Source organism: Barbus barbus (genome assembly GCF_936440315.1).
Source record: "Barbus barbus genome assembly, chromosome: 17".
Lineage (NCBI taxonomy): Eukaryota > Metazoa > Chordata > Actinopteri > Cypriniformes > Cyprinidae > Barbus > Barbus barbus.
Window position 1 is genome coordinate 25,126,817 of NC_136745.1, and position 27,133 is coordinate 25,153,949.

The window sequence follows — 27,133 nt, forward strand, 5'->3', positions numbered from 1 at the left end:
TTGTTAAAGATAGAAAAGCACCTTTTACCCTGAATGGCCAACGGATTTCATTCTAGTCATCTCTTACTTCAAAGTATGATATATGCGCAAAAATATTACCAATATTATTGGTGAAAGTGAGCATAGATGAGAAAATAACTTTTAAAGGCATTCAGGAAACAAACATCTAATATTCTCTAATGATCACTGTGATATATCACTGAACCTTTGCCAAATTATATAACAATTTTATTGCAAATGACTCCACCAAGCAGATAAAAGTCTCAAAATTTTGCTGAACCAAACAGTTTGGAAGAAGTTTTGAAAAATAAAAATAATTAAGCTATGAATTGTTTTTTAATCAACCTGTTGGCCGCAGACATCTGTTTAAGCAGTATGAACAAATAAATATTATACTTTACATGATACTGTATATGCATTAACTTACAATAACAAGATGTTTGGCATTCATTCTTCATCATTTAAAAAAAAGGAAAAAACAGGAAGGTCATTAGTCCTGTTTGCTCCAGATGTTGAGGTCAATGTGAAAAACTGTCAAGTCCATAAACTGAAGGCACTGCATGTGACTGGACATCCGGTAGCAAACCATACAGCAAATCACAATCAACTGAAATTATGACAGTGCATATCAGTCTATTGTATTCATAATATCTGGCTCATTAAGCTCTTTCGTGTAATTATAAATTAACTCCCCTGCTATGGCATGACAGGTTGAAATTTCTTCCTCACATGCACTGGAAACCGGCTCAGCTGTTTCCGATGATTCTGGCCACCTGAAAGCAGATGGTATTGATGATTTACTCAGACTTGATTAAAGTTTTTCATTACGTGAATCTCTTCTATACCAGGATCGTGCCTTATTGAACGTGTTAATTAATCTCCAGTGCCCCAGAAGCTAAATAAATAAAATAATTCTCAAAAAGAAGTCACATATTCCTTTTAATTAAAGCCCCTTTGTCATTGCTTATTTTTCTGGACCATTCAATTGTTAATTCTATGCAGTCTATGGAGTATAGACTGCAAAGTTAATTGGTTCAGGCTTTAAGGTTGTACATTGAGTAAACAAACAAAAGGCAACAGATTTAAACTATGTGACACTAACTAATAAACTGTTGTTTCTGTAATAAATTGAAGATAATAAGCAGTAGTACACTGACCTATAGAGCCGATCAGGGGCATGTTCCCTCCATCCCCATCAGCACAGGGTAGATGCCTCCTGCTGGGTGTGACACACTCCAAAAACCCACTAGCTGTAGAGCTGGTGATGCCCATACTGAAGCCTGTCACACCCATAGGTGTGCTTTCACCTAAGAGACATACAGAAAAAGCTTATATTGTCATCTTATTCTTCTTACATGACTTATTTTTAGGAAGTAAACGGTGGAAGGTAAATCCATGGTAATGTATTTTGAGTTGTTCCTCATGTCATTGGCCAGATCAGGCACCTACTTTGTAAAAGTGACCCACCTTTGACAAGTCCTCGATTTGTCCTCATGTTACAGGCAAAATCCATGGGTGTGAAGGACCTTTTCATAGGGGTGTTGGACTGCAGAACAAAAACGTGGCATGAGTTACATCTAACAATAGACTCCTCTGTATTTACTTCCTATTTCAAGCACTGTTACCACAGCAGGAAAGTATCTATATCACTTCCTTGTAATTGGTGGTGTCATGTTTCTACAAAGTTGTATAGAAATGCAGTTTTGGTATTTGGTTTTGTTCTGTTTTATCTGGTTACCTATAGCTATAACTGCATAACATCTGATATCACAATGACTGCTCCTGACTGTATATGTGCGTAGTCAAGACTTCTGTTTAATGTATGCTGTTTTCATCTACACAACTGTACTGTAATCATAATTGCATGGTAGATTTACTCTGAATGTGTTAGTAGTATTGGGCCGAGACAGAGACTCCAGCATCAGGGTGGGCTCTCTCAGAGGTGGGAGGTTGTTTACTGCGTGCATGACACTGGTAGCGCCGCCTCTTAGGATCCGTCCTCTGAGCTAAGAAATACAGAGAAAGATTACAGCTTTGATTGTGAAACCAAACTAAATCAGTGCAGACTGAATAGCTGTTAACTGTTTAAAAAATATTACTTAAATATTACTGTTTAAAAAATACTTCCAATTAAAATTTAGCTATTATTTTTAGATATTCTGAATTTTCTGTAAAAGGGCAAAGGGCGATCATGTTTACTGTTTTCATTGTCAAGTCAACCAGACCATGGAGGCAGTATGCCCTTTTCTCCCATTTAAAAAAAACACTGCTATCTCTGTTTAGAGATCAAAGTCCACACAGCTAGCTTTTCTTTCGTGGGATGCTGAAACACCTTTCTGCTTGTGGTTCTTTCCAAAACCAAAGGCAGCTGCTCTGCTGAAAGGTTTCAGATAGTTTTCACTATGTCAAATAAATTCAAATGAGATGCCTATGCAAATATTTATTTTTTGAGATAAGCAAATATTTAATCACTACAATACTTGCTTCCCTGTTAACAGTTGTAAAAATTATGAAATTAACATGTATGAATTAATATAACCACTCCATCTGTCTGTATTTAAATTCTTTTCATTAACCACAAGTACATAATTGTGGGATATCATTAACCACAAAGGACATGTCTTTAAAACCCAACTACATGAAGTCATCTTTGCAGACAGGATGTTACATAATCATTTGATGTCTAATTAACTTCATGTATTGCCTGTTTTTTCAGATTTTGAAAAGTCATAACTCATAAAATGGCTGGTCAATGCTAATGTGTTTGGTTTCACTAGAGGTGTGAAGGACAAGGTTGACATAGACTTTAATCATGTACAGTATAGCTAGTATAAGGCAGTGGCAAATGTTAAATCCAACAGATTATGTTTGTGAAATATGCATGTTTCATGTATATACACTACCATTCGAAAATCTGGGGTCGGTCATTTTTTGTTTTTTTCAGTCTTTTGCTCACCGAGCATATGTTTTGAAAAACACAGTACAAATATTAATATTGTGAAATGACAATTTAAAATAAAATTTTTCTATTTGAATATATTTTAAAATGCTATTTTTTCCTGTGAGGGTAAAGCTTAATTTTAAGCATCATTACCCTTCAGTCTTTAGTGTCACATCCTTCAGAAATCATTCTAAAATGCTGATTTACTGCTCAAGAACATTTTTTCTTATTATTATCAATTATTAATACAGTTGTGCTGCTTAATATTTTGTGGAAACCATGATACATTATTTCAAGATTATTTGATAAACAAAGTATTTTTTTTTAAAACTGTGTAAAAGTCTTACATTTTTATAGAAATTCATTGCATCCTTGCTGAATAAAAATATTAATTTCTTTCAAAAAGAAGAAAGAATCTTACTGACCCCTGAAGTTTGAATGGTAATGCACTGTATGTATGTGTGGAAAAAAAAAAAATCAAGGTGGTGAGGGAGTAGCATGAATCTCTTCAGATAAGGCAGATCAATACACAGTGGCCTGTTACCTGCACAAGCCTGGAAATAGGTGCATAGTATTCTTGCTCTTGAGACTCAGAGTGTATCTGAGGACGCCTGTGGCTCTGAACGGCACTCACCGGTGGAGAGGACAGGCTTTCATTCACAGTGGATCTGTGAGAAACAAACCCAAGAACACATACTAACTCTAATTAGCATTCTGCATGTTTACCCATGCCTGATACCCCTGCAGGAGCTTAAAGCTACTTCTGTGATTTTTCCAAGTGATGACAAGGTTAAAAGTGTTACAATTAATAAGGTGCAATGCAGCTTGAGGGACCAATTTAACAAGTGCTTTTAAAAGAAGTCTGCATTTCAAAAGAAGGTCTCGGCCTGTTACAACGGGACCCCAGTAGACACTGCATTGAATAATCTGCAGCCACATATTCTGAAAGAATTGCATCATGCATAAAGTTTTTGCTGCAACAGAACCTCTCGTATCACATTCTTTAATGTAAAACTTGTGAGGATATAAAATGGTGCACTCAGAGGTATAGTTCACCCAAATAACATTCTTAAAGCTAATAAGATAATAACAATTGTCTACTATAGAGCTGCTTTATATAATGTATAGAAATCTGCAACATTAACACGGTTATTGAACTGTTATACCGCTGTGCTATATATTATTATCAGTAATAATAAAATATTACTGATCAGTCCTTATATGTCAGTGGGATTGACGTACAGTTTGTCTGAGAATCATTTACTGACAATCATTTTCTTTGATAGCATTTTAGCAATCATCATACGTGTTTTCTATGTTTAGAATCATAAATAGTGATGCCTTATTCACAAATTAATCACTAATTGGTCAAATGGTTTGAGGTTTATTTTGATTCATTCAGACAGTTCACCCATGCACTGAACCATTTGCAGCGGTTTCTCACACTGGAATAGTAATGGGATTCTTTCTAAAGCCGGGCTCACACTGTGCGATTTTTAATAATCTTTTGCGATTGCTGCTTGTCACACTGTACGAACATGATCCCCATGTCAGACTGTAGGATCTCAGTTGTCTTAATGTCAGACTGTACGACAGTCAAGACGCTATAAAAACGGACGTACTCAAGAAGACTTGTCCGGAGTTTTACGTCATCAATACGTGACCCGCGTTCTCTCGCTATAATGGTAGCTAGCAAACAACAGCAACGTGTAGCGTTAGTTTTATTAATTACATGCCTTGATGTTAAAAAAAAAACGAAAAAGACGACGTGTGTGGAGCAAGTCATGGCTGGGCAAAAGAGGACTTTATGGACTTCCGGTTCTACAGAGCGAACTTGAGGTAATTTTGTTATTCGAGTTTAAACATCCTGCCCCTTAATAAATAAACTTTAAGTAAACTTTACGTTGTACATATATTGTTTTTACAAATAATGAATGGTTTGAAGTTGTCGCGCTAATTGCGTCATCAAGTTCAGTGCTCCTATTGGTTCTTGGTTTGACGGTCGTCGTAGGAGATGTCACACTGCAGGAAACTTGAGGAAAGTGTCTGAAATCTTCTGACACTGCCAGAATTTAATCGGAGGAAAAAATTGATCGCAACGGCCATTAATCGGCTGTCGGTGAACATGTCAAACCAGCGATCTAGACAACCGATTTTAGCCTAGGATTATAGAAATCTTTTAGGATGTTAAGATTTTCAAAATTTGTCTCAGACGAACAAATCGTGGCCAAAATCGCACAGTGTGAGCCGGGCTTAAGACAGAAAAACAAAACGAGCGCTGACTGAGGTGGATATTTACCTACAATCCACTGCACTTGCAAATGTCTACCATTTGTCAACAACAAAGCAGCTCTTTACTGCACGCACAGCTTGTGAACGACTCTGTGCTGCAGGTAAAGAGGATTTATATCCATTAAGATCCAAAACAGTTTTAAAAAAGAATATAAAAATATAGGCAACCTTTATGAGTGTGTGATAAAAGCTAGAAAAGCCCCTGTTCAGAACTAATGAACTTTGCAACATTAACAATGTTACTGAACTAAACTGAGCTGAATAATGACATTATTCTCTCTGTTTGAAAAAAAAAATCTGTGGCTGCAAGCAAGGGACAATGCTACGATCAAAGAGGCTCGTGTTTGTAGTGCTCGCTTCATATCAAAAATTAAAAGTAGTCTACAATGTACGTGTTGCTACGTATGCCTGTTCTAACCGTGTGTTATGGGTCTTAATGACATGTGCGAGTATTTTTTATAAATTTTTTTCTTTGACCTCATCACTCACTGACGTATATATGGAATGTATTTGTGCAACAGGGTTTTCTAGGGGAATAAACCCATCAAGTCAAGGAAATCAGTCTACAGTGCACCCGTCTCCAATGATAAATAAATACCCTGCCATGCAGGTGCAATTTGCAGTATGGATATAGCCTTCCCGCTTGTTGATCACAACCCAGGCTTGGTACATAGAGGTGTTTTTCCCTTGGCACTGGCTCGGTAAAACCTCCGCTTTTATCACACAAAAGTCATCGCCTATATCGCTATATAAAACCGTCTGGACATGCCCACAGACTACGTAATTATAGGCGTCTAGCGATTTGTAGGCTCTTAGTATTTCGCGTGTGTAAACACTTGGCTTGTCCACCAGATAGCAGTATATGGGGGGCCAGTGAATATCTGGCCACTTGCTATGTTGTCTACCCATTATGTTAGGAGCTCTGGATCAGGCAGACAATCGTCATTAGCTAAAACAAGTTTAGAATGGTACTGTTCCCGGCCCTGTGGTGTCAAAGACCTTGACACAATATGCCGGTCTATTAGCCGCGCCATTTTTCTGAACCCATGCTGCGCGCACACCCAAACTAGGCTTTCGATGTTTACAAACATTGAAGGGGTCTATAGTATAAAGTGTTTGATAAATAAAAGCAAAAAATGTGAAATTAATCAGACTTCACTACTTTTTTCATCAACTTTCATGATAGTGCCAACTAGAGAGAAGAACTAGGGTGGATGTCAATATTATTAATGAATAATGACTTTATTTTAATGAAGCTCCTCACACAAAGTTATCATATGGTTTTAAAACTTGGACCATTATGCAAAATTCATCTGGACTACTTTTATGATCCATCTATGGTGCTCTTGTGTTAGAGCTTTCTGTTTGTGTTCCACAAAAGAAAGAAAGTCATATAGGTTTGGAACGACCCTTTAAACTCTTTGATCATGTGTGCAGAGTTACAGCTCACAGTCTAGTTCCTCGTAAGATTTGGCTTCCGTTTGCCGTTAGGCTGTGGTACATCCGAACCCTGCCACTGAGTCTGGGGAGTCTGCGCTGGGCTGCTGGTTTCTGTAGGAGTATACCAGACCCTCTCAAAGCCTGGGTCTTCACACACATCAACACGCTGGCTGTATCATCTGGGTCATACCTTAAGAGGAGCCAAGACAGATCAAGTTGTAGGTCTTCATTTGTTTTCATATTGATTCATCTGCAGTTAATATATTCCTTAATTCTGCTCCTTATTAAATTGTTTTATAAAAATAGAAATAGCATTTTTGTAGGGTTAGATATTAACTTCTCAAAACCCAAAAGACTTACAGGGCTCTCTCACTAAATCCCTGATGCCTCTGTTGCAGTGGCTTTGCTTGGATTGTCATAAGACCATTTAAATTAATCTTGTAGGCACTTGAGTCCTGACAGAAGAAATTACACATTAACAATATGAAGACAAAGTAATAATCAGGACATGTTTTTGTCAGTTGTCACCAGTACATTATCGCTGCATGTGGACAGGAATGTGGTTCTGCTGCTGGAACCTCTGGACAACAGAAGATGATGTCCTTTAACAGGGGGTTGAGATGAAGGCACTTGACTGGAGCTCTCTAATGTTCTCCTCTGTGTTGCTCCATCTGATGCCAAGAGAACATTAGGGATTTAGGGAAATCACTAACAGTGCACTTAAATGCTGGCAGATTAACAACTCAATTTAATTTTAGTACTTCAAAATGCCATAGAGTAGCACAAACAGACTTGGGGACAAATACAGTTCATGCTGATGCCTCAAGGATTCTTTCATTGTTGAGTTTTTATCATTAATGATTATTTTTTATCTGTTGTTTACAAGTTTACGCCCATTTGAAATGCTTTGACAAAGACATTTGTCCTGTGCTGATGTATTTCCTATTGAAATTGAAGTTGAACGTAAAGTTTGGGTGGGCCATATCAAAGCGTTCATCCATTTTGATCATGGTTTCCACAAAAACAGCTCAACTGTTTTCAACATATATAATAATATTAAGTGTTTCTTGAGCAGCAAATCAGCATATTAGAATAATCTCTGAAGACTGGAGTAAAGATGCTGAAAACTCCACTTATGAAGTCTTTAAGTATGCAAAAGCTGTGTTCTTCACCCACCCAGGATCAAATGATCAAACATGTACTGTTGACTAATTCTACTGGTTTAGATATTCGGTAATTCAGACACACCCGGGAGCTGTTTCTCCCAGTACTTGTGTAAGAGCTCCTCCAGAAGACCCACCACCTCCCTCCATATGTCATCAAACAGTTCATCTGCAACTGCGTCACGGATGCATGCATGAGGAGATACCGGGGGGACCCCACCCCTGGGGGCCACGGATGAAGACTTCCTCTGATCCACCTCCTCCTCTTCCCTACAGTCAAAATAATTATGTAAGTTACAACAAAATATTCCCTTCTGCACACTATTAACAGTCCATTTATGCTGAATAAAACTGCAGAAAACGGAGTAACGAGGTAGCATATGTAATGCCTGATCAGGATACACACACATCTAGGTTCAACACATTCCTGATGCAAGGATGGATCAAAGCCCGCATTCCAGCTCAGGAAATTCACGTTTTGTCATTTCGAAAGAAAACAGAACCCCCCTTCCCGGAGCCTAAACTTTATTGGCGCCATACTCCCTTGACTTCATGCAGTAAATTCAAAGACATTTACGACCTAGCAACTATCAGTACATTCCTGAGAATGCGCGCCGTTTCTCTGTTGCGCCCCCCAAAACAGACAAAGGAATTCAACTGGACCATGTGCTAGTGAAACAAAGAGAGCCACACCCTGAAGGATTTTGTTTTAAAGAACAAAGTTAAACAAAATATACTCGAGAAAAGAAACAATATATATACCATACCTTTATAAACTTATATATTAAAGGATGTTTTGTTTGTGACATTTATAAGCTGTTGCATTATTTTTAATCCATGGTAAATCCAGAATGTATAAGTTACCTGATTACTAGATGTTTAGCTCACCTGCTATTTGTGTCGTTTAGAATTTGAGGATCTGTTTATCAATGTATGTAACCCAGTAATATCCTCTGTGGTCACGTGTATTTTTGGTGCATATCAAAATATAAGTGTTTGGTTTCTTTATAAAGCTAACCTTATGAAGAATATTATGGTTGAATGAAAATGATCCGCTTTATCAACCCGTGGTTACAATAACGGATAGAAACTTGCTTGCAATAAGTTGTTTTATGTGATGAATAACTGACCAGATAATGTATGCAAAACACGCAGCTACGCAGGGCGGGGCTCTGCCCATAAAGACTCTTTCGATTGGACTACGCGCCAAAAGGGGCGGACCTAAATCAGCTCGCTTAAAACGGATGCACGCCCATGAAGTTCGCGGAGTTGGAGTTTGAAAACAACAGGAGGACAGCCACGCCTCGCTCGTCTCTCGTTCTGCTCACGCTGCAAAGCGCTTCTGGCCTCTAAACATCACGGCGAAGGCATTGCACAGCGATCTAAGTTAAACTTCTAAGAGCTGACAAAGACTTCCTGAAGCTTCAGAACGAGACAACCAACCACTGAAGAGTGCGCTAGTCACACGACCGACCGAACAGCCAATCCGAACGCGGCCCGCAAAGAACTGAATTCACCAAAGGAAAGAGTCTCTTTGAACTGGAGAAAGCCTGAACTGAGTTCGATCAAAACAACTGAAAGACCAAGTAAGGCAAATCTCTTTATTGACTGAAACCGGGATATCTCTCCGCTGAGGGTAAAGATAAAATACTTCTTTGTCTATGAGTTTCCTCAGGTTGAAAAGCTAGCATTAAAACCTAAGTCTCTCTCTTCAGATACAAACAACTCGCTCCCATTTGTGTGTATGTTAAATTGTCTGTTAATAATGTGTTAGAGTAGTGAATAAAACCTTGACTTTATTAAGAAATCTTTTGTCTGTGTTATGTGATTTAACATGTCGTAACTATTTGCCAAAAAGGTCGCGTTTTACCTACGCTCATTGAGCTAACTTAGCTAACTCAATTTAACTATTTGATTTATTTTAATCGTTGGCCACGAATGAAATAAACAACGTGTTAAAAGATAACTGCTGTTATTAATGCTTGCTGGACAAGTCGTTAACAAGGCATAAGTTGTACACTCTGATTAATAACAATTAATCATATGAAGATCAACTCTTAAGAGTGATTCCCTAAAAGCTAAATAATAGAATAATAATATATATATGTAGGATTCATTCCCTACAGTATTAATGGTGGAGGATGCGGGCATTAGTTTGATTTGAAAAATTCATAACGTATTAAAAAAAAAGTTGTGTTTTTCTATTTTTAACCGGAAAGAAATAGAGACACAGAGAGTCAAAGTTGGTTTCACTATTCTGTACTTACTTGTGGCAATGTGTTTGTGGAATGAAAGTGTATTTGTGTTGTTTAGAGATATAAGCTTAAAACTGCAGTAAGATTAAAAGATGTCCGTGAGACATGTAAGTCGCTCATAGCGCAGAAAAGGAAAGGAGAGAATCTAAGCGTGTTCCTTGTTCTCCCCTCATAAGGCCTTGTTCATAGTGTTGATAGGAAGTGCGTGTCCCACTATTCGATTAACCTATGATTAATGAATCTCCCTTGGCATTAAACATTAACGTAGCTACTTAATATTTTCTGCCACTTGTAAATTCACTAAAGAAGTGAAGCCAGCGCGTGGCACTCAGAAGGAGTGGCCAGATCGCGTCTGTGAGGGAGTATTTTATTGGATCTGATTTTGATAGTGTGATAAAATAATCCACTGTGTTTTTCCTGTGAAGTCACGTGAAGTGACACAGAGAATCGGCCCGCCGTGGTCAAACTATTAGATTGATAATTAATCTGTGGGTTAATTGGATTCGGTCTAAATAAATTGAGATTGCAGTGCTAGAAAGAAACTAATCTAAAACAGTGCTGTCTGGCTGTTGAAACCTGAACCCTGAAACTAGGGGTGTCGTGGTAACGGCCTGAACCGGAGGTAGTCAGTAGACTTGCCCGGAAAGGTTCTAGTGCGCACGCGCAGCCGCGAGCGCCATTTTGAAGCTATTGTAAACAAATAGCATAGCATTTGAAGCTAGTAGGTAGCATTAAAGCTTAGCCGAGCTGGTAGCATTGAAGGCTAGCGATTAGCACCTAGCATTTTGTGGGTTTGAATGCAGTGTGCTATGCAGTGTGTGTGTGTGTAAACGGTTAACTCCTTCACTGCTGAACTCTAACTCACTTCTGAATGTTCACGTCATTCCTCTCTCTCTTGTGCATTATTAATGCTTTCTCTCCTCCCTTTTGAAAAGATTTTAACAAATACAGATGTCGATAAACTATTGTTAATTCTATAGGAATAGTTATATTCCAAAGCAGTTAATTTTATAGGAATAAAGGCATTTTATTCAGGATTGGTTTCCTCCCTTTGAGGTTAGACACAGTTAATGTCAGACCTTAACTTCATTCACCTTGATAAAAGGATAATTAATTCAATTGTAAGTGTGCTCATGATTTTGGGATAATCAGTGGATGAATCGCTATGAAATATTTGAAACTGATAATTTAATTTCATCCCAGATTTGAAATTAAACTCATTTGAAAATAATTTCAGCTCCGGATTCCATATAGACTGATTGAGATAATTATGTGTGCTCTGATAATTTAACAATAACATTAAGATCGTAGTTATTAACTATCAATGTGTTTGATTTTCAGGCCCTGAAAAATTTAAAATTTCCTTTTATAAATTGAGATTAATTTGTTCTGAAGGTTCTGATGACACAAGGAATTAGTAACCTGTCAGATTTAGGGATGTGGAAGTTGTAAATTAATTTCATAATTAATTACGAATTGGAAAATTCTAATTAATTTAATTAATTACAGTTCCTGTTTCATATTGGTTTCAGTTGCAATTGTGCTTGTAATTTTAATGACAAACCTCATTAAGATCTTGATACTTAACTGCAACTAGGAAGACTATTATAATATTTTAATATTATAATCAAATATATATCCCTCTAAAAATTAATCTGAATCGATCCTATCAATTTTAATGATGACATCATGAAAAATTTAATTAGGAATCTCTATTTATAATTTGAAATTCTAAATTCAAATGGCAATTAAGTTTGTTCTGTCTACCTTATTCTCAATCCTTTAGTTACTTAATTAACACGAGAGTTAATTTTAAATATACTTTTGCTTAGATCAAATAAGAACTTAGACTTCTAATTAGCCAAACCCTTAGGTGTATCGACTCAACAGCACCACCGTGTGGCCATACTTGTTATTAATCTTGATATTGGGAGTAAATTCTAAAGCTCATTTTTCTCTTTTTTCTCTGTCACTATCTTCTGATTTGATTACTGCTACTAGTTGCTGGGATTTTGCCTGAGGGAAATCATAGACAGAACTATAAAGCTATCAAGCAGGTATTTGGAAACTTGAGAACGGCATTTCAAATTGTTTTCATTTTTACCTTCCTCTTTGTGAAATCCTACCCCACTAGGCTGAAGCAGGTCAACGAAAAGGTAGGCGTCAGCGAGATTTCCAACACACACGAGGAACACGCTAACAGGCGTTGCGGTGTCAATCTTGCCATTACGGGACCAGGGCTGTAATTATTATTATTTTTCTTCACCCCGGAGAAAAATATTAGCAATCACAGACTTACAAAAAAAAAAAAAACATTTTCCTTTCACGATCCTCTGACTAAGAAGCAACCTTCTGATATCAGACTTAACAAAAAAAAGAAAAGGGAAATCTAATATCAGAAATATATATTTTGTTTGATTCCCTCTCCCTCATTTTGGCTTAACTTAACCTTCGCCCTTGAAAAAAAAAAAAAAAGAGAAGGGCTTTCTTTTACAGAAAACGGTGCAGCATTCGATTATCACCCTGTTCCTCGCTCTTCTGGGATTCTTCATTTTCTTTATCTGTTCTCTAGCTGTTCTACCTGTGTGTGTGTGTGTGTGTGTGTGTTCAATTTCTCCCACAGAGGCAACGAATTAGAAGCACACACCCCCCCCCCCCCAGAGGATCACAGTCACAGAGAACCACACTAGTACACACTCAACACTAGTACACACTCAACACTAGTATACACTCAACAGTGCATATCTACACTCCTTTGTTTGTGATTTGTTTTGTTTGGTTTCTTTTGTTTTGGTTTGTTTTGTTTTTCTCTTCAAGGTCTGTGTCAGTGCGGTTGGAAAACTTCCCTCACCCATCAGAACATGTCTCGCGCAACGGAACATGTCGGTCACTGGGAGGATCTGGAAACATGGCTAAGTGCTGCAACCGACAGCCTCCTGCCTAAAGCCGCTGAAACACTGAAACACCAGACACAAGACCAGCTAGATGAAAACATCACAAGTCTCATGGCACAAGACCCAAGTCAAAGCTACAGTCACAAAGAATTAGCCAAGATTACCGGCTCCTTAAGTCACACACTCATCGCGACCCTCAAGTTGAGCGACAAGAACGCTGCACAGCTCCAGCAGGAGTTGACACGCGCACAACGGCGCATCGAGCAGCTACAACTGGAAGCTCAGGAACGACGGGAAAAACCCGATGAGGTGAACCAAGGCGCTGAGGAGGAAATCAAAAGGCTAAAAGAAACCCTAGCAGCTACTAACAAAGAAATGCAACAAGTCAAGGCAGACTACGCTGATCGGTCCGAAAAGCTACAGTACGCGGAACAGCTGCTGGCGAAAGCAAAGGCCGACTTCAGGGACAAGAACGGCAGAATCAAAGCCCTTGAAGCTCACCTGGATGAGTCAAGAAACGAGGTTAGCCGTCTAACATATCAGCTAGACTATGTCAAAGAAGAAGCTGATAGTTTCCAAGAGGAACTCAAGCATGCCTATGAACTGCGCCGTGAGCCATCAAGGACACGAGACGCACCGACCTCACCCCTGCCAAGCAGGACTGGGTCACCTGTTCCTGGACTGACACGTGAGAAAAGGATGGAGGGCGTGGAACGGAAACCTTCACCACCTGCCTCTAGAGAACTTTACCTCACTCTACCTCAGCCAAAAGAATCTGCGGCAGCCAGCCACAGATCATCGCACGGCTTGGACCTAAAAGACCTCGACAAGCTCGCCAGGAACATTGGCAAATTCACTCCGAGTGTGCCAAACAGCCAAAATGTCCAAGCGTATCTCCAAGACATCGATTTCCATCTGGAAATGCGACCTAACGTTACGGACAAAGATAGACTCTATTTGCTCCGAACAACATCCAGCTCTGAAGTTCGCAGCTTCCTGGACAGGCAGCCTGCTTACACAAAGACTGATTACCAACTGCTCCGAGAAGCCCTCATTAAAGAGTTCTCCGACCCTGAGTCCGATCAAGGCCTAGTGGCTGCCCTGGAGACAAGACAAGGACGTCACGAACCTCCTCAAGCCTACTACAGCCGACTCAGACGAGCATACTTTGGAACTCGTAACGAACCTGACATGGAAGACGAACTAAACTTCAAAACTCTCTTCCTAAGGAACCTTCACCCCGGCGTAAGCCACCATCTTGGCGTTCTCGCATGTCCACGAACAATGACTGCTCAACAGTTGCGAGACTTGGCGCAGAAAGCCTACGGCAAACAGAAAATGGCCTCGGAAAAGAGCGGCAAAAGCCCAGCAGTTCTTGACTTCAACACTAACAGTCAAGGCCTGGCTCTAGAGGGCGCCCAACGCCAAGACAGTGCCAAGCCGCCACCCAGAGAGTGGAATGCACCCTCGTCCAACAAAGAACGAGACTCCCACGCCAGTACCAGATCTAAACAGAGGTATGAACGCTGGGATGGACCGCGTGGACGTCAACGCTCACCTGGACGGCATTGGGAAAAGACATGGGACCAGCCAAGGCCTCATGAGAGTCAATGGGAAAGATCGTGGAACCAGCCAAGCTCGTTTGGAAACTCAAGAGAAAAAAACTCATGGGAATCCAACGGAAACGCCAAGGGAAAACGACAAAGTCACCCTGGAGCGACTAGCCCAAGGAATCGACGAAAGAATTCACAACGATTCCAAGCTGACCGAGCTCAAACTGAATCCACGCAAGAACAAAAGTCACCACCGTGTTTCGACTCACAAAAATTGATGGAAATGATGATGAAAGAATTCTTCCAACGGAAAGAGGAAGATCGGAGATGGGAAAAGAAAGAGAAACCAGATTCAGCCTGACTAGCGGCCGGACGAGAAGGCAGCGACCAGCTGGCCCAACCAGCCATGGAGAACAGCACTCCTTCATCTCACTCTCAGAGAACTGCAATCACAATAACTTCAGATGGACACAAAACCCCATCTGAAAACCCAGCAACAGAGTTAGACATTAACTCAACACTCAAACCTCTAGATCACAGCAGCGTCCAGCAAACACCTGCTGATGAAACCACTCAAGTTCCTGAAAGTGCTGTCTTGGTCGTCTGCCACTCCTCCGAAGAACACCACATCAGCCCTGATATCCTAACCGTTTCCTCCCAAAATCCAGTCCCTCAACTCCTAGGCGATCTCATTGAGAAAGGTATAGCGAAAAAGTTTTACCTCTCCATCATCATTGAACGACACATCAGAATCGAAGCCCTTCTTGACACGGGAGCCGACATCACTCTAATGTCCACCGAGCTCCTCGAAAAGGTCCAAGAAAGAACAAAGGGGACTAACAGAACTCTCAGACTCCACAGGTGTGAGCTGGACCTCCAAGCATATTCCCACACGGGCCTCCAACTGAAACATGTGGCCCCAATCCACCTAACGGTTGGATCAATGGACCTCGTCCATCCAATATACGTCTCACCACTCAAGACGTATCCACTTCTCATTGGGAAAGATCTGCTTAATCGCTTCGAACCGCTGATAGACTTCAAGCACCTAAAGATGTGGACACAAGTCCGCGAGCCTCTGCCCTGCCAGTCATTAGACTCCAACGAGTCGCAGTGTCAAGTCACAGACACCACCCTCAATCCAGCGACTGATAATGCAGTAGCAAAGCCTGTACCTGGATCAAGCACAAGCAACAAAGACCAGGACCCACTCCTATGCTCACTGCAAGAGCCTGAATCAAACACAGGCCCCCATCGAGTCATGACTGCAATAGACGTTCAAGGCACATCAGTGTCCGACGCGGCACTAGCCCTGTGGGCAGAGAACTCAGCCATCAGCCTGAAGCTATTCAGCACAGTGAAGCAAAGACATCAGAGCCTACCACATGTCGCTAAGCACAGCCGCTTCCCTCTCAGTCCCTGGGCAACAACCATGGCCACCTCCAAGATCATCTGCGCTCTGGACATACGATGGAACAACAGACAGCTGAGTCACTACTTCCTCGTCATTCCAGATCTACCGCACGACATCTATATTGGAGCGGATATCATGGTCCGGCTCAATGCTTACATTGACACTGTGAACGACGTCATATGGGCTCCTCTGTCACACCAACTGACAACTGCAGTCAACCTCAAGAACCTCCAATCTGGTCAAACCATGCCCGATGCATGCGCTATGATCACGGAGCAAGAAGCCATAATACCTGCCTACAGCAAGAGTGTCAGCGTCCGCCTCAACATGCGACCTGGCCAAACTCTCAACAGTAAGCTAAGCTTCTTCCAACCTTCCAGGACCTGCCTGAAACTAGGACTGACCCTGGAAGCCACACCTCTCATCGAAGTGTCATCTCGTGCTGTGTATGTGTTATTCAACAACTGTACGGCCCAAGACATCCACGTTCCCAAAGCCAATCACCTGGGATGGCTCATCAGCCAGACATTCCATGACTTTGAACTGATGGTACCTGTCATAGGCCCTATACCAGCACATCTAATGCCAGACGAACATGAATACGACGACACCGTAATGTTCACAAAACCTCATGGAATCATTGCCATCACTTCCATTCTGCCGGTGTCCAGAGAAAGCGTCTGTCGATCAGAACTAACAGATGACACTCATCTCGCTGTCTATGCTGTCTCAACACAGCCTGCGATGGAATCACCTCCACAGGTGAACACCGGGGTCCAACGCCCCTCACATGACTTAACTGCGGAAGAACCCTACACCGGGTTCAACGCACAAATTCAGCAGATCCTGAGTGAGGCGGATGCTCTTCACAACGAAGTGGATCGCCAAGGACTCAAAGACATTCTGCACAAATACCGAGACTCTTTCGCAAAGGATTCTCTGGATTGTGGACTGACCAACATCCACACGGTGCGCATCCCGACAAACCCGAATGCGCCACCCACATTTGTGCGACAATACAAGATTCCAATAGCGTCATATGAGCCAGTGCAAGAAATTGTTGACTCCATGCTGGAAAAGGGGGTCATCCGGCCCTGCAACAGCACATACTCTGCCCCGATATGGCCAGTCCTAAAACCTAACGGCAAATGGCGGCCCACCATCGACTATCGCAAGTTGAATCAACAAGTACCACTGTCACGATGGCCTATGACCCAGTTGGATCAAGAAATCCCAAAGATCAAAGGCTCGACGATCCTGTCAACACTGGACGTCGCCTCCGGGTTCTGGACGATCCCTGTCCACCCCGATGACCAACACAAGTTAGCATTCACCTTTGGCAATCGACAGTACACCTTCACACGGTGCCCCTTCGGCTATGCCAACTCACCAGCTGAATTCAACATCTTTCTAAACAAAGCATGCCCTGACGCCAGAGCTAGAGGCAACCTTGTCTATGTCGATGATATTTTGATGAAAAATTCAAATGTTCAAGATCACCTCAAGGAAATTGATCACGTCCTAAACCAGCTGACAACGGCAGGAGCCAAAATCGCTCTTCACAAAGGACAGTGGTGCAAAACCAAGGTGAACTATGTCGGACTGCTTGTCGGAAGAAACGGCATTGAGCCACAGTCTAACCGCACTCAAGCCATCCAAAGCATAAAAGCGCCGACTAACATCTCTGAACTGCGGAGCTTTCTGGGAGTGTGCAATTACTCGCGACAGTTCATCGAAGACTACGCTGACATTGCCCGACCACTAACCTCCCTCCTGAAAAAGGATGAAACCTTCGTCTGGACGGAAGCCCAGGACACCGCTATGAGCCAGCTCAAACAGCGCCTGTGCTCTGCCCCGTGTCTAGCTTACCCAGACCCCGGAAAAGAATTTTACTTGAATGCTGGATTCTCCAATCATTGCCTCAGCGCAGGTCTATACCAGCTCCATGACAAAGACAAGCGAGTGGTCGCTTATGCCAGCAAAACGCTGCTTTCCCCAGAATGCAAGTACTCAGACTGCGAAAAAGCTTTACTTTGCACTGTGTGGGCTATCCAGCGTTTCTCGAATTACATCGGTGCACAGAAAGTCATCATCGAGACTTGTCACCAACCTGTCACCTTCCTCAACAGTCAACGCATCAGAGATGGCGTGGTGACCAACGCACGCATAGCTACCTGGCTAATGACACTCCAAGGACGGGACGTTGAGGCACGATACGCCCAAAACTACAAATCATCATTGGGCAACGGGCTAGCAGCCTGCCAAAACTGTTCAACGGACGCGCTGCACAAACCAGCGGAACCCAAAGAACCACCACAACCTCAAATGACGAATCACAGGTACTTCGAGGAGAATGTGTGTGAAGGAATGCCCACAGCATATGTCGATGGCTGCTCCTACAACCACAAGGGCAACTTACAAGCTGGAGCGGGAGTGGTCTGGCTCAACAACGACCCTTGCCCACCGCAACAATTCAACTTAGGCCCTCGCTCATCACAATATGCTGAAATAGCAGCCATCCTCATTACACTGCAAATGGCCGCATCCCACAACATCAAAGAATTCCTCATCTGTACCGATTCAAACTACGCCCGTCTCAGCTTCACCTGCCATTTAGCTGGATGGAAACAGAATGGATTCAAGACAGCTAACAACAAATCTGTCAAGCACCAGGAACTCTTCCAAGCAAGCGATGACATTGTCACTGAACACGACATTATCGTGTATTGGAAGAAGGTTCGAGGTCATTCACGTCAACCAGGACAAGACAAAGACTTCAATGACCAAGCCGATGCCCTCGCCAAAGCAGGAGCATTACACGGAGAGTCCTGGACATTTCAATCCCTCCCACCCAACCCAACGGTGGCAGCCATAACCCGCCGCCAGCACGCCACTGGCGTTCATACCCCCGCCTCCTCCCTCGTTACCCTATCACCTCAGTTCGCTACTGACGATCTGCTCACCCTCCAAACAGCGGATCCCACTCTGCGAACCATTGCGGCTCACATAGCCGATCCATTATCGCATCCTATTTCCACTTCCGACCTAACTACTTCCTCTGAGCTCCGCACGCTCCACTCAATCAAGCACATGCTGCATCTGAGAGACGGTGTTCTCACATATGTCCCTGAGCCTCTCACTGCGCCAAAGCTCGTAGTGCCTCACGGCCAAAGGGGGATTTTGCTGACACACGCACACGATGCACCATGCGCTGGACACCACGGTGCCAAGGCCACATACGAAACCCTCAAGCAAGTAGCATACTGGCCCGGCATGCAGCAGGACGTAGCGGAATACGTAAAAGGATGCCTGGTGTGTTGCCAGTTCCAACCGGCAAACCCAAACCACCGAGCCCCACTGCAAAGAAAGGGAATGACTTTCCCATGGTCGGACCTCCAAATAGACTGGGTAGGACCCCTGCCACGGTCAACACGGGGTAACAAATACTTCCTCACCGTGGTCTGCGAATTCACAAAGTGGATAGAATGTCTCCCAGCTCCCAACGATACAGCAGAAACAACAGCCTGCCTGTTAATGAACCACATCTTCTCAAGATTTGGACTGCCTTTAAGGGTCAACTCTGACCGTGGAACCCACTTCACCGCTGCAATCATGCAGGAAGTGTGGAAACTCCTGGGCATACAGGCCAAGCTCCACATAAGTTTCCAACCAATGTCCTCAGGGCAAGTCGAACGTGGTAACCGAACAGTGGTCAGCATGTTAAAGAAGTATGTGTCCGCTAATCAAAAGGATTGGGATATCAAACTTCCACTGGTATTGATGGCCGCTCGAGCCACCCCTCACCGGTCCACCGGTGTACCCCCGTTCACATTGATGACAGGGAGAAACATGACACTACCACTGCATCTGCTGTACCAACCCGGTGACCTGAACCTTGTCACTGCCTACACCACTCACCAGTACCTGGAAGAGTTGCATCAACACCTGAGAGCGACTTTCGCCTTCGCGCAACAGCAACTGCAGCGAAGCGCAGAAGGTCGTAAAGCCTACTACGACCAAAAGGCCTCTCACCATGAGCTCAGTGTCGGAGACAAAGTGTGGTACTACCGCTTTGCCCAACCAAAGCAGAACACTTCCCATCGCCTGGCAAAGAAGTTCTTACCTCGCTGGACGGGACCCCATGAGATAGTAGACAAGCTCTCACCTGTCGCCTACCGAATCAAAATCAGCCAAGGGCGCAGCGAGCCAATACTTCGATGGGTCCATCGAAACCAGATAAAGAGGCACCAGAGCTCCAGCCGACTGGCAAAGGGGGAAGATCAAACCCACTGACACAGACCGACACCCATACGCTCTACATCACACTAACATAATTTCTGTTGTCTAGGAAACATATAGCGGCCTCGCTTAAACATAACACATACACTCTCTCCTCAGCTGCACTACTAGGGCCAACCTCTAGTAGAGAGGAGTTACTCCACACATGTGACACTCGTTTGCGGCCTCACCTCATTCGGTGTCCTTGTGTCTCTTTGTGTATCTTTTTGTTTGTCGTGTCTCTTTTATGTTTTTCCCATTTTCCGTTTCTCAATCCAATCTCTCTTCTCCTCTAGTCCCCTCATCAGGAAACTCCCTTTACAAATGCCTTAAATCCAGGTCCCGAAATTGAGATTGACTCCCTTCCCTAAAGTCGGTGTAACTTGCTGTGAGAACCGTCGTCAACCGATAGAGGCGATCCGCCCGATCATAATCGTTGTAGCTAATTGTGCCTTCTGTCTGCTCTATCACCAGGAAGATGATCAGACTCGCCGCCTTGTTCCTCTGCATAATTGGGGTTATGCCCCAGCCAGAAGTTACATCGCCCGGACCAACATCAGGGATAGTACTCCGTGAACAACCGGGACTCTTGATAACGAACTGTAGAACGTACACCCGAAAGGTGTACGTCCGACTAGATCCCCGGGATGTTTTCAGAGCTCACTACACCCTCTCAGCTGCCCAAACCACTTGGGCCGGAGCCCGTTGGACTCGAGAAGTCCTTGCCCACGCCCAGGCAGATGTTAACCACATGCTGCACCAGTTACAGAAAATGACTGTAACCCAGGCTGAATTAAGTGGGTACAACCGGCGACCCAAACGATTTTTGGGCGCCCTGTTGGGGGCTGCTGCGGCTGTAGGAACTCTGTTTAACATTGGCATGAACACCGCTAATGCTGTTAATCTGGCCACCGTTAGGAGACACGTGGGCGAAATTCAGGCCGAAATGCCCGAAATACGGCAACAGCTCCTAGTCCAGAGTCACGCCTTACAGACCTTCGGAAAATCACTGAACGGCACGATTACGATTCTAAATACCCATAGCACCCTTCTGAACCAAACTATAAAATCTATAAACAAACTATTTTCGGTCGTTCAAAACGATTTAGCCCAAACACAACTCCTAACTACCCTCATGACCGATATGCTACGTGAGGTAAGCTCCTCAGTTGATAACTTAGCCATGGGTAGGATTCCACACTATCTGATACCCCTTAGCCTCGTCCAGAACGTCCTGGCTTCGGCCACCGGGGGCCCTGCTAGCCCCATCCAAACTCACCTCGCCTTTTCCCTAGGGAGCGCTATTCCCTTGTACGTAGACCCGGAAGCCGGCGACTTAGCCTTTCTCCTCAGTTTGCCCATTATCGACTCTAATAACATTTACCGGCTCAAAGATGTGGTGAATGTGGGATTTTGGCAAGGGAACACCTATGTCAAAATCCACACTCCTGAAATCGTTGCGTATCACGATAACAACGAACAGTTGTATCTGGCCCCAAACCTAAAGATGTGTACGCTCACGAAGGACATTCACTTCCTTTGCCCGAGTAAGCCGTTTATCCGCGATAATACTGAGGGCATCTGCGGCCTAGAATCCATAAGGCCCGACACTAGCTGCCCCGCCGAAGCGACACCACGTTCTCAAGTTGAGGTAACGCAAGCCGAAATTATCGGAAACCGATGGCTGGTCAACACCCCAGCGCGAACGGCTACCCTCACATACGATCAACACGACACCGCCACCCGCATTATCCTACCTAACCAAACTCTATGGATCACGGTCCCTAAGGGCTCGATCCTCCATATTGACGATTTGGCGTTGTACCACCTTACCGACGACGAGTATCAGGCTGAAATCGAAATCTCACCTTTCTTCAAACAGCACTCCTTCAACCTTGATCCAGAATTGGAAGAAAGGATCAGGGAGGAAGGAACACAACTGATTGATTTAACTCCCGTCGATACAGCTTTAGAAGCTATCGCTCGCCTTCCGCCCGCTGGCGCGTCGATTATTCGGTCTTGGTCTGCCGCTGACACAGCGCTTTGCATCTCTACTATTGTAGGATATGTTGTGACTTTGACCCTGGCCTTCCTCCTACACAAACGAGTGAACGCCGTTCAAGAGTCTTGCAACAAATGCACGTCAGGCGTCCCGCGCATTTTCCGACGTGATAAAACTGACCAAGAACCCGAACCGGAGAACTCACTTAACCTGATTGAGATCACGCCTGTACCGCCTCGTCGAACCCCGGACAACTAAACCAATCAAAATAACCACACTTCTAGTAATCCAGTTGTCTTCTCAAGTTTCTAACCTGTACATTCCAAAATTACCCTGCACCAGGATTCAGTCAGTGATGGAGATGTTGTTTGTGCCTTGTGTGTGCCTGTTCTCCCTGATTCTTGTTCCAGTGCCCGCCGACGTCCACAAACGGGGACCTCACCGAGCAAAGGGGGAATATGTAATGCCTGATCAGGATACACACACATCTAGGTTCAACACATTCCTGATGCAAGGATGGATCAAAGCCCGCATTCCAGCTCAGGAAATTCACGTTTTGTCATTTCGAAAGAAAACAGAACCCCCCTTCCCGGAGCCTAAACTTTATTGGCGCCATACTCCCTTGACTTCATGCAGTAAATTCAAAGACATTTACGACCTAGCAACTATCAGTACATTCCTGAGAATGCGCGCCGTTTCTCTGTTGCGCCCCCCAAAACAGACAAAGGAATTCAACTGGACCATGTGCTAGTGAAACAAAGAGAGCCACACCCTGAAGGATTTTGTTTTAAAGAACAAAGTTAAACAAAATATACTCGAGAAAAGAAACAATATATATACCATACCTTTATAAACTTATATATTAAAGGATGTTTTGTTTGTGACATTTATAAGCTGTTGCATTATTTTTAATCCATGGTAAATCCAGAATGTATAAGTTACCTGATTACTAGATGTTTAGCTCACCTGCTATTTGTGTCGTTTAGAATTTGAGGATCTGTTTATCAATGTATGTAACCCAGTAATATCCTCTGTGGTCACGTGTATTTTTGGTGCATATCAAAATATAAGTGTTTGGTTTCTTTATAAAGCTAACCTTATGAAGAATATTATGGTTGAATGAAAATGATCCGCTTTATCAACCCGTGGTTACAATAACGGATAGAAACTTGCTTGCAATAAGTTGTTTTATGTGATGAATAACTGACCAGATAATGTATGCAAAACACGCAGCTACGCAGGGCGGGGCTCTGCCCATAAAGACTCTTTCGATTGGACTACGCGCCAAAAGGGGCGGACCTAAATCAGCTCGCTTAAAACGGATGCACGCCCATGAAGTTCGCGGAGTTGGAGTTTGAAAACAACAGGAGGACAGCCACGCCTCGCTCGTCTCTCGTTCTGCTCACGCTGCAAAGCGCTTCTGGCCTCTAAACATCACGGCGAAGGCATTGCACAGCGATCTAAGTTAAACTTCTAAGAGCTGACAAAGACTTCCTGAAGCTTCAGAACGAGACAACCAACCACTGAAGAGTGCGCTAGTCACACGACCGACCGAACAGCCAATCCGAACGCGGCCCGCAAAGAACTGAATTCACCAAAGGAAAGAGTCTCTTTGAACTGGAGAAAGCCTGAACTGAGTTCGATCAAAACAACTGAAAGACCAAGTAAGGCAAATCTCTTTATTGACTGAAACCGGGATATCTCTCCGCTGAGGGTAAAGATAAAATACTTCTTTGTCTATGAGTTTCCTCAGGTTGAAAAGCTAGCATTAAAACCTAAGTCTCTCTCTTCAGATACAAACAACTCGCTCCCATTTGTGTGTATGTTAAATTGTCTGTTAATAATGTGTTAGAGTAGTGAATAAAACCTTGACTTTATTAAGAAATCTTTTGTCTGTGTTATGTGATTTAACATGTCGTAACTATTTGCCAAAAAGGTCGCGTTTTACCTACGCTCATTGAGCTAACTTAGCTAACTCAATTTAACTATTTGATTTATTTTAATCGTTGGCCACGAATGAAATAAACAACGTGTTAAAAGATAACTGCTGTTATTAATGCTTGCTGGACAAGTCGTTAACAAGGCATAAGTTGTACACTCTGATTAATAACAATTAATCATATGAAGATCAACTCTTAAGAGTGATTCCCTAAAAGCTAAATAATAGAATAATAATATATATATGTAGGATTCATTCCCTACACATAGCATTTGCAGAATTTAGATGGCCAGTTACTGAATATCTATTGAAATGCAAATAAATTTGATTCAATGGAAGGTAGACTGGGGCTAGTTGTCACAATAACTACTGTATCTCACAGTGAGTTTGAGTCAAAGATCCAGTTATTTGTATGTGTTTACTCACAGATTATCATTATTATTTCCCAAACTAAAATTATATTTCAAATGATATTCATGATATCATGCATTTAGTTTTATATGAGTATGTTGTCATATGTGTTCTTAATGTTATAAAGCTTAAATAAGAATTAAAAAAATAATACTTAAATATTTTTGCATGTTATCTTTAACACTTTTGCTCTTTAATTAATTGTTTTGTTTTTCATTGTTATTTTACTGTTTAGATTTTGCTGGATGAAATAAGCTGTTTAATAGCAGGTTACATTGTTAAAAACTAACATTACTGAGACATATTGTCATAAAAGTGCATTTAATGAACTGTATCTTTTTTCTTTGGCAGTGCCAGCTGAAATGTTTGTTTTTTTAGAAGTCTTTTTAGAAGCCAAGAATTTAAGGTATGTGTATTCTCAAAAATAAACCTAAGAAGTAAAAAGTGTGACAACTTGCCTCAGTCTTCCCTACAATTATGGTTTGTTTATGAAGGAAAAGCAAAAGCTATTTCTGCTTCTGTTGTATAATAATGTGGAATTATTGTGGAATGATAATATAAATTTAGTATATTAAGTATATAGACCTTTGAAAAGAATTCTTAGCAGATTGAGTAAAGGATAACTTGTAACGTACCTTTCTTTTCCATCATAAGCCAAAAACTCCTCAATGCTGCCCTCTGCTTCATACACCTCCTCTTCCTCAGTGAGGTCGAGTGAATGCTCATAAAGAGGGGAGCTGGAGCTCTGGACAGACTGCTCACACCAAAGGCCCGGGGCCATACTGCGGCCTGCTACATACAGCCTGCAGGCAGAGGGAGAGAGAGAGAAATGAGGGAGGAAGCAAAATCTCACCATAGCCAGGCCAGACTGATAAATGCATCGCCTGTGGACATGTTCAGTGCAGTGTCTTCATAACATATTGCATATTTTTAATCAGGTGAGAGTCCTCCTCCTTGAGGGTTGGTTTTATGTGTTATATCAAATGTATAATAGGCTTCAGTGCATATTTTAAAACAATAGACAAGTGCAGTCAAGCAAAAAGAAAAAGGTAAGCCTAGGAACCAATCAATAGTGTGAGCCCATTAATCAAGAGATAAAGGACCCCAAACATTTTTGTAAGATAAGACTGACCTTAAAAAGTTCAGGGGTAACTACAATGATAAACATAATACTGTGATAAATTGTACATAATGACAAGAACATTAGTTTAACTTGAATTTGCATCTCTTCCTAAAATCCACATACAAATGGTATTATATTATAATATAATACAATATAACATAATAAAATATAATATTGTATTGTATTATACTATACTATATTATATTATAGGTCACTCTTTATTTTATGGTCCAGTTCTCGCTATTAACAAACCATTAACTATGACTTTTGCCTTGGTAAACTCCTAATTTTCTGCTTATTACTAGTTAGTAAGGTAGTTGTTAAATTTAGGTATTGGGTAGGATTAGGGATGTAGAATATGGTCATGCAGAATATGTGCTTTATAAGTACTAATAAACAGCCAATATGTTAGTAACAGACATGCTACTAAGCAACTAGATAACAGTGAGAATTGGTCTCTATACTAAAGTGTTACCATATAATATTATATTATATCATGACCCGGTTTCACTGACAGGGCTTAGACTAAGCCAGGATTAGGCCATTGTTTAATTAGGACATTTAAGTCATTTTTATAAACGTGCCTTAGAAAAAAACATTACTGGTGTGCATCTAAAGACAAAACAAAGGCACTGATATGTTTTAAGATCAGTCAGTGCAAGTTTCTTTCAGTTGAAAAACAGCTCAGACTTACATTTTAGTCTAGTACTAGGCTTAAACCTTGTTTGTGAAACCGGGGGTAAATTATATTATATTATAGTTCAAGAGTTTGAGAATGGTAAGACTTTTGAAAGAAGTCTCTTATGCTCACCAAGGCTGCATTTGTTTGATCAAAAAAAAAGTAATATTATCACATATTTTTACAATTTAAAATAACTGTTTTCTATTTTAAAATATTTTAAAATGCAGTTTATTCCTGTGATATCTCCAGCCTTCAGTGTGAAATGATCCTTCGGATATCATTCCAATATGTTTTTGGATGCTTACGAAACATTTTCTTCATATTATTGTCAATGTGAAAACAGTTGTGCTGCTTAATATTTTTTGTAGAAACTGTGATACATTTTTCAGGATTCTTTGATGCATAGAATGTTCAAAAGAACAACATTTTATTTTAAATCTTTTGCAACATTTTATGTCTGTACTGTCACTTTTAATCAATGTAATGTGTCCTCACTTAATAAAATTATTAGCTTCTTTAAAAACCTTACTGACTGCAAACTTTTAGCGTATCTAATTATTTTCTTTAAACTAATTTATTGATTTTATGACACCTGACTTGAAGCATTTCATACAAAGGAGGTGTGAAGCACACTGCCAGTAATCAAATAGGTTTGCTTGAAAATAAATGTCTGAGGTTTCTGTTCTTCCCTGACAAGTTTTACAGGCTTTTTCCAACCATCTGCGCACTGGCCCTCAGCCAGAGAG

General features: G+C 41.9%; 2 protein-coding genes across 3 annotated transcripts in view; one reads left to right on the forward strand and one right to left on the reverse strand.

The window, feature by feature from the left end:
• Positions 1-211: 211 nt before the first annotated feature.
• Positions 212-27,133, reverse strand: part of LOC306883319 (protein FAM149A-like) — a 35,670-nt gene continuing 8,748 nt past the window's right edge. The window contains exons 6-15 of the mRNA XM_079438496.1: positions 25,218-25,385; positions 7,922-8,106; positions 7,208-7,344; positions 7,034-7,128; positions 6,684-6,863; positions 3,486-3,609; positions 1,878-2,006; positions 1,468-1,546; positions 1,158-1,307; positions 212-773 (exon numbers count right to left, since the gene is read on the reverse strand). Of these exons, the coding sequence (XP_079294622.1) occupies positions 697-773; positions 1,158-1,307; positions 1,468-1,546; positions 1,878-2,006; positions 3,486-3,609; positions 6,684-6,863; positions 7,034-7,128; positions 7,208-7,344; positions 7,922-8,106; positions 25,218-25,385 (1,324 nt within the window). The 3' untranslated portion in view covers positions 212-696. The remainder of the gene's footprint in view (positions 774-1,157; positions 1,308-1,467; positions 1,547-1,877; positions 2,007-3,485; positions 3,610-6,683; positions 6,864-7,033; positions 7,129-7,207; positions 7,345-7,921; positions 8,107-25,217; positions 25,386-27,133) is intronic.
• On the forward strand, positions 9,100-24,111 carry LOC306883320 (uncharacterized protein). 2 transcript variants are annotated; one of them, XM_079438498.1, is made up of 2 exons: positions 9,100-9,422; positions 20,705-24,111. In XM_079438498.1, exon 2 carries the CDS (start codon positions 20,709-20,711, stop codon positions 22,488-22,490), a length of 1,782 nt encoding a protein of 593 aa, XP_079294624.1. In that variant the 5' UTR covers positions 9,100-9,422; positions 20,705-20,708; the 3' UTR covers positions 22,491-24,111. The 2 variants fall into 2 exon arrangements, with proteins under 2 accessions (XP_079294624.1, XP_079294623.1); XM_079438497.1 differs by lacking the exon at positions 9,100-9,422 and adding an exon at positions 12,172-12,247 and having other exon boundaries at positions 20,705-24,105.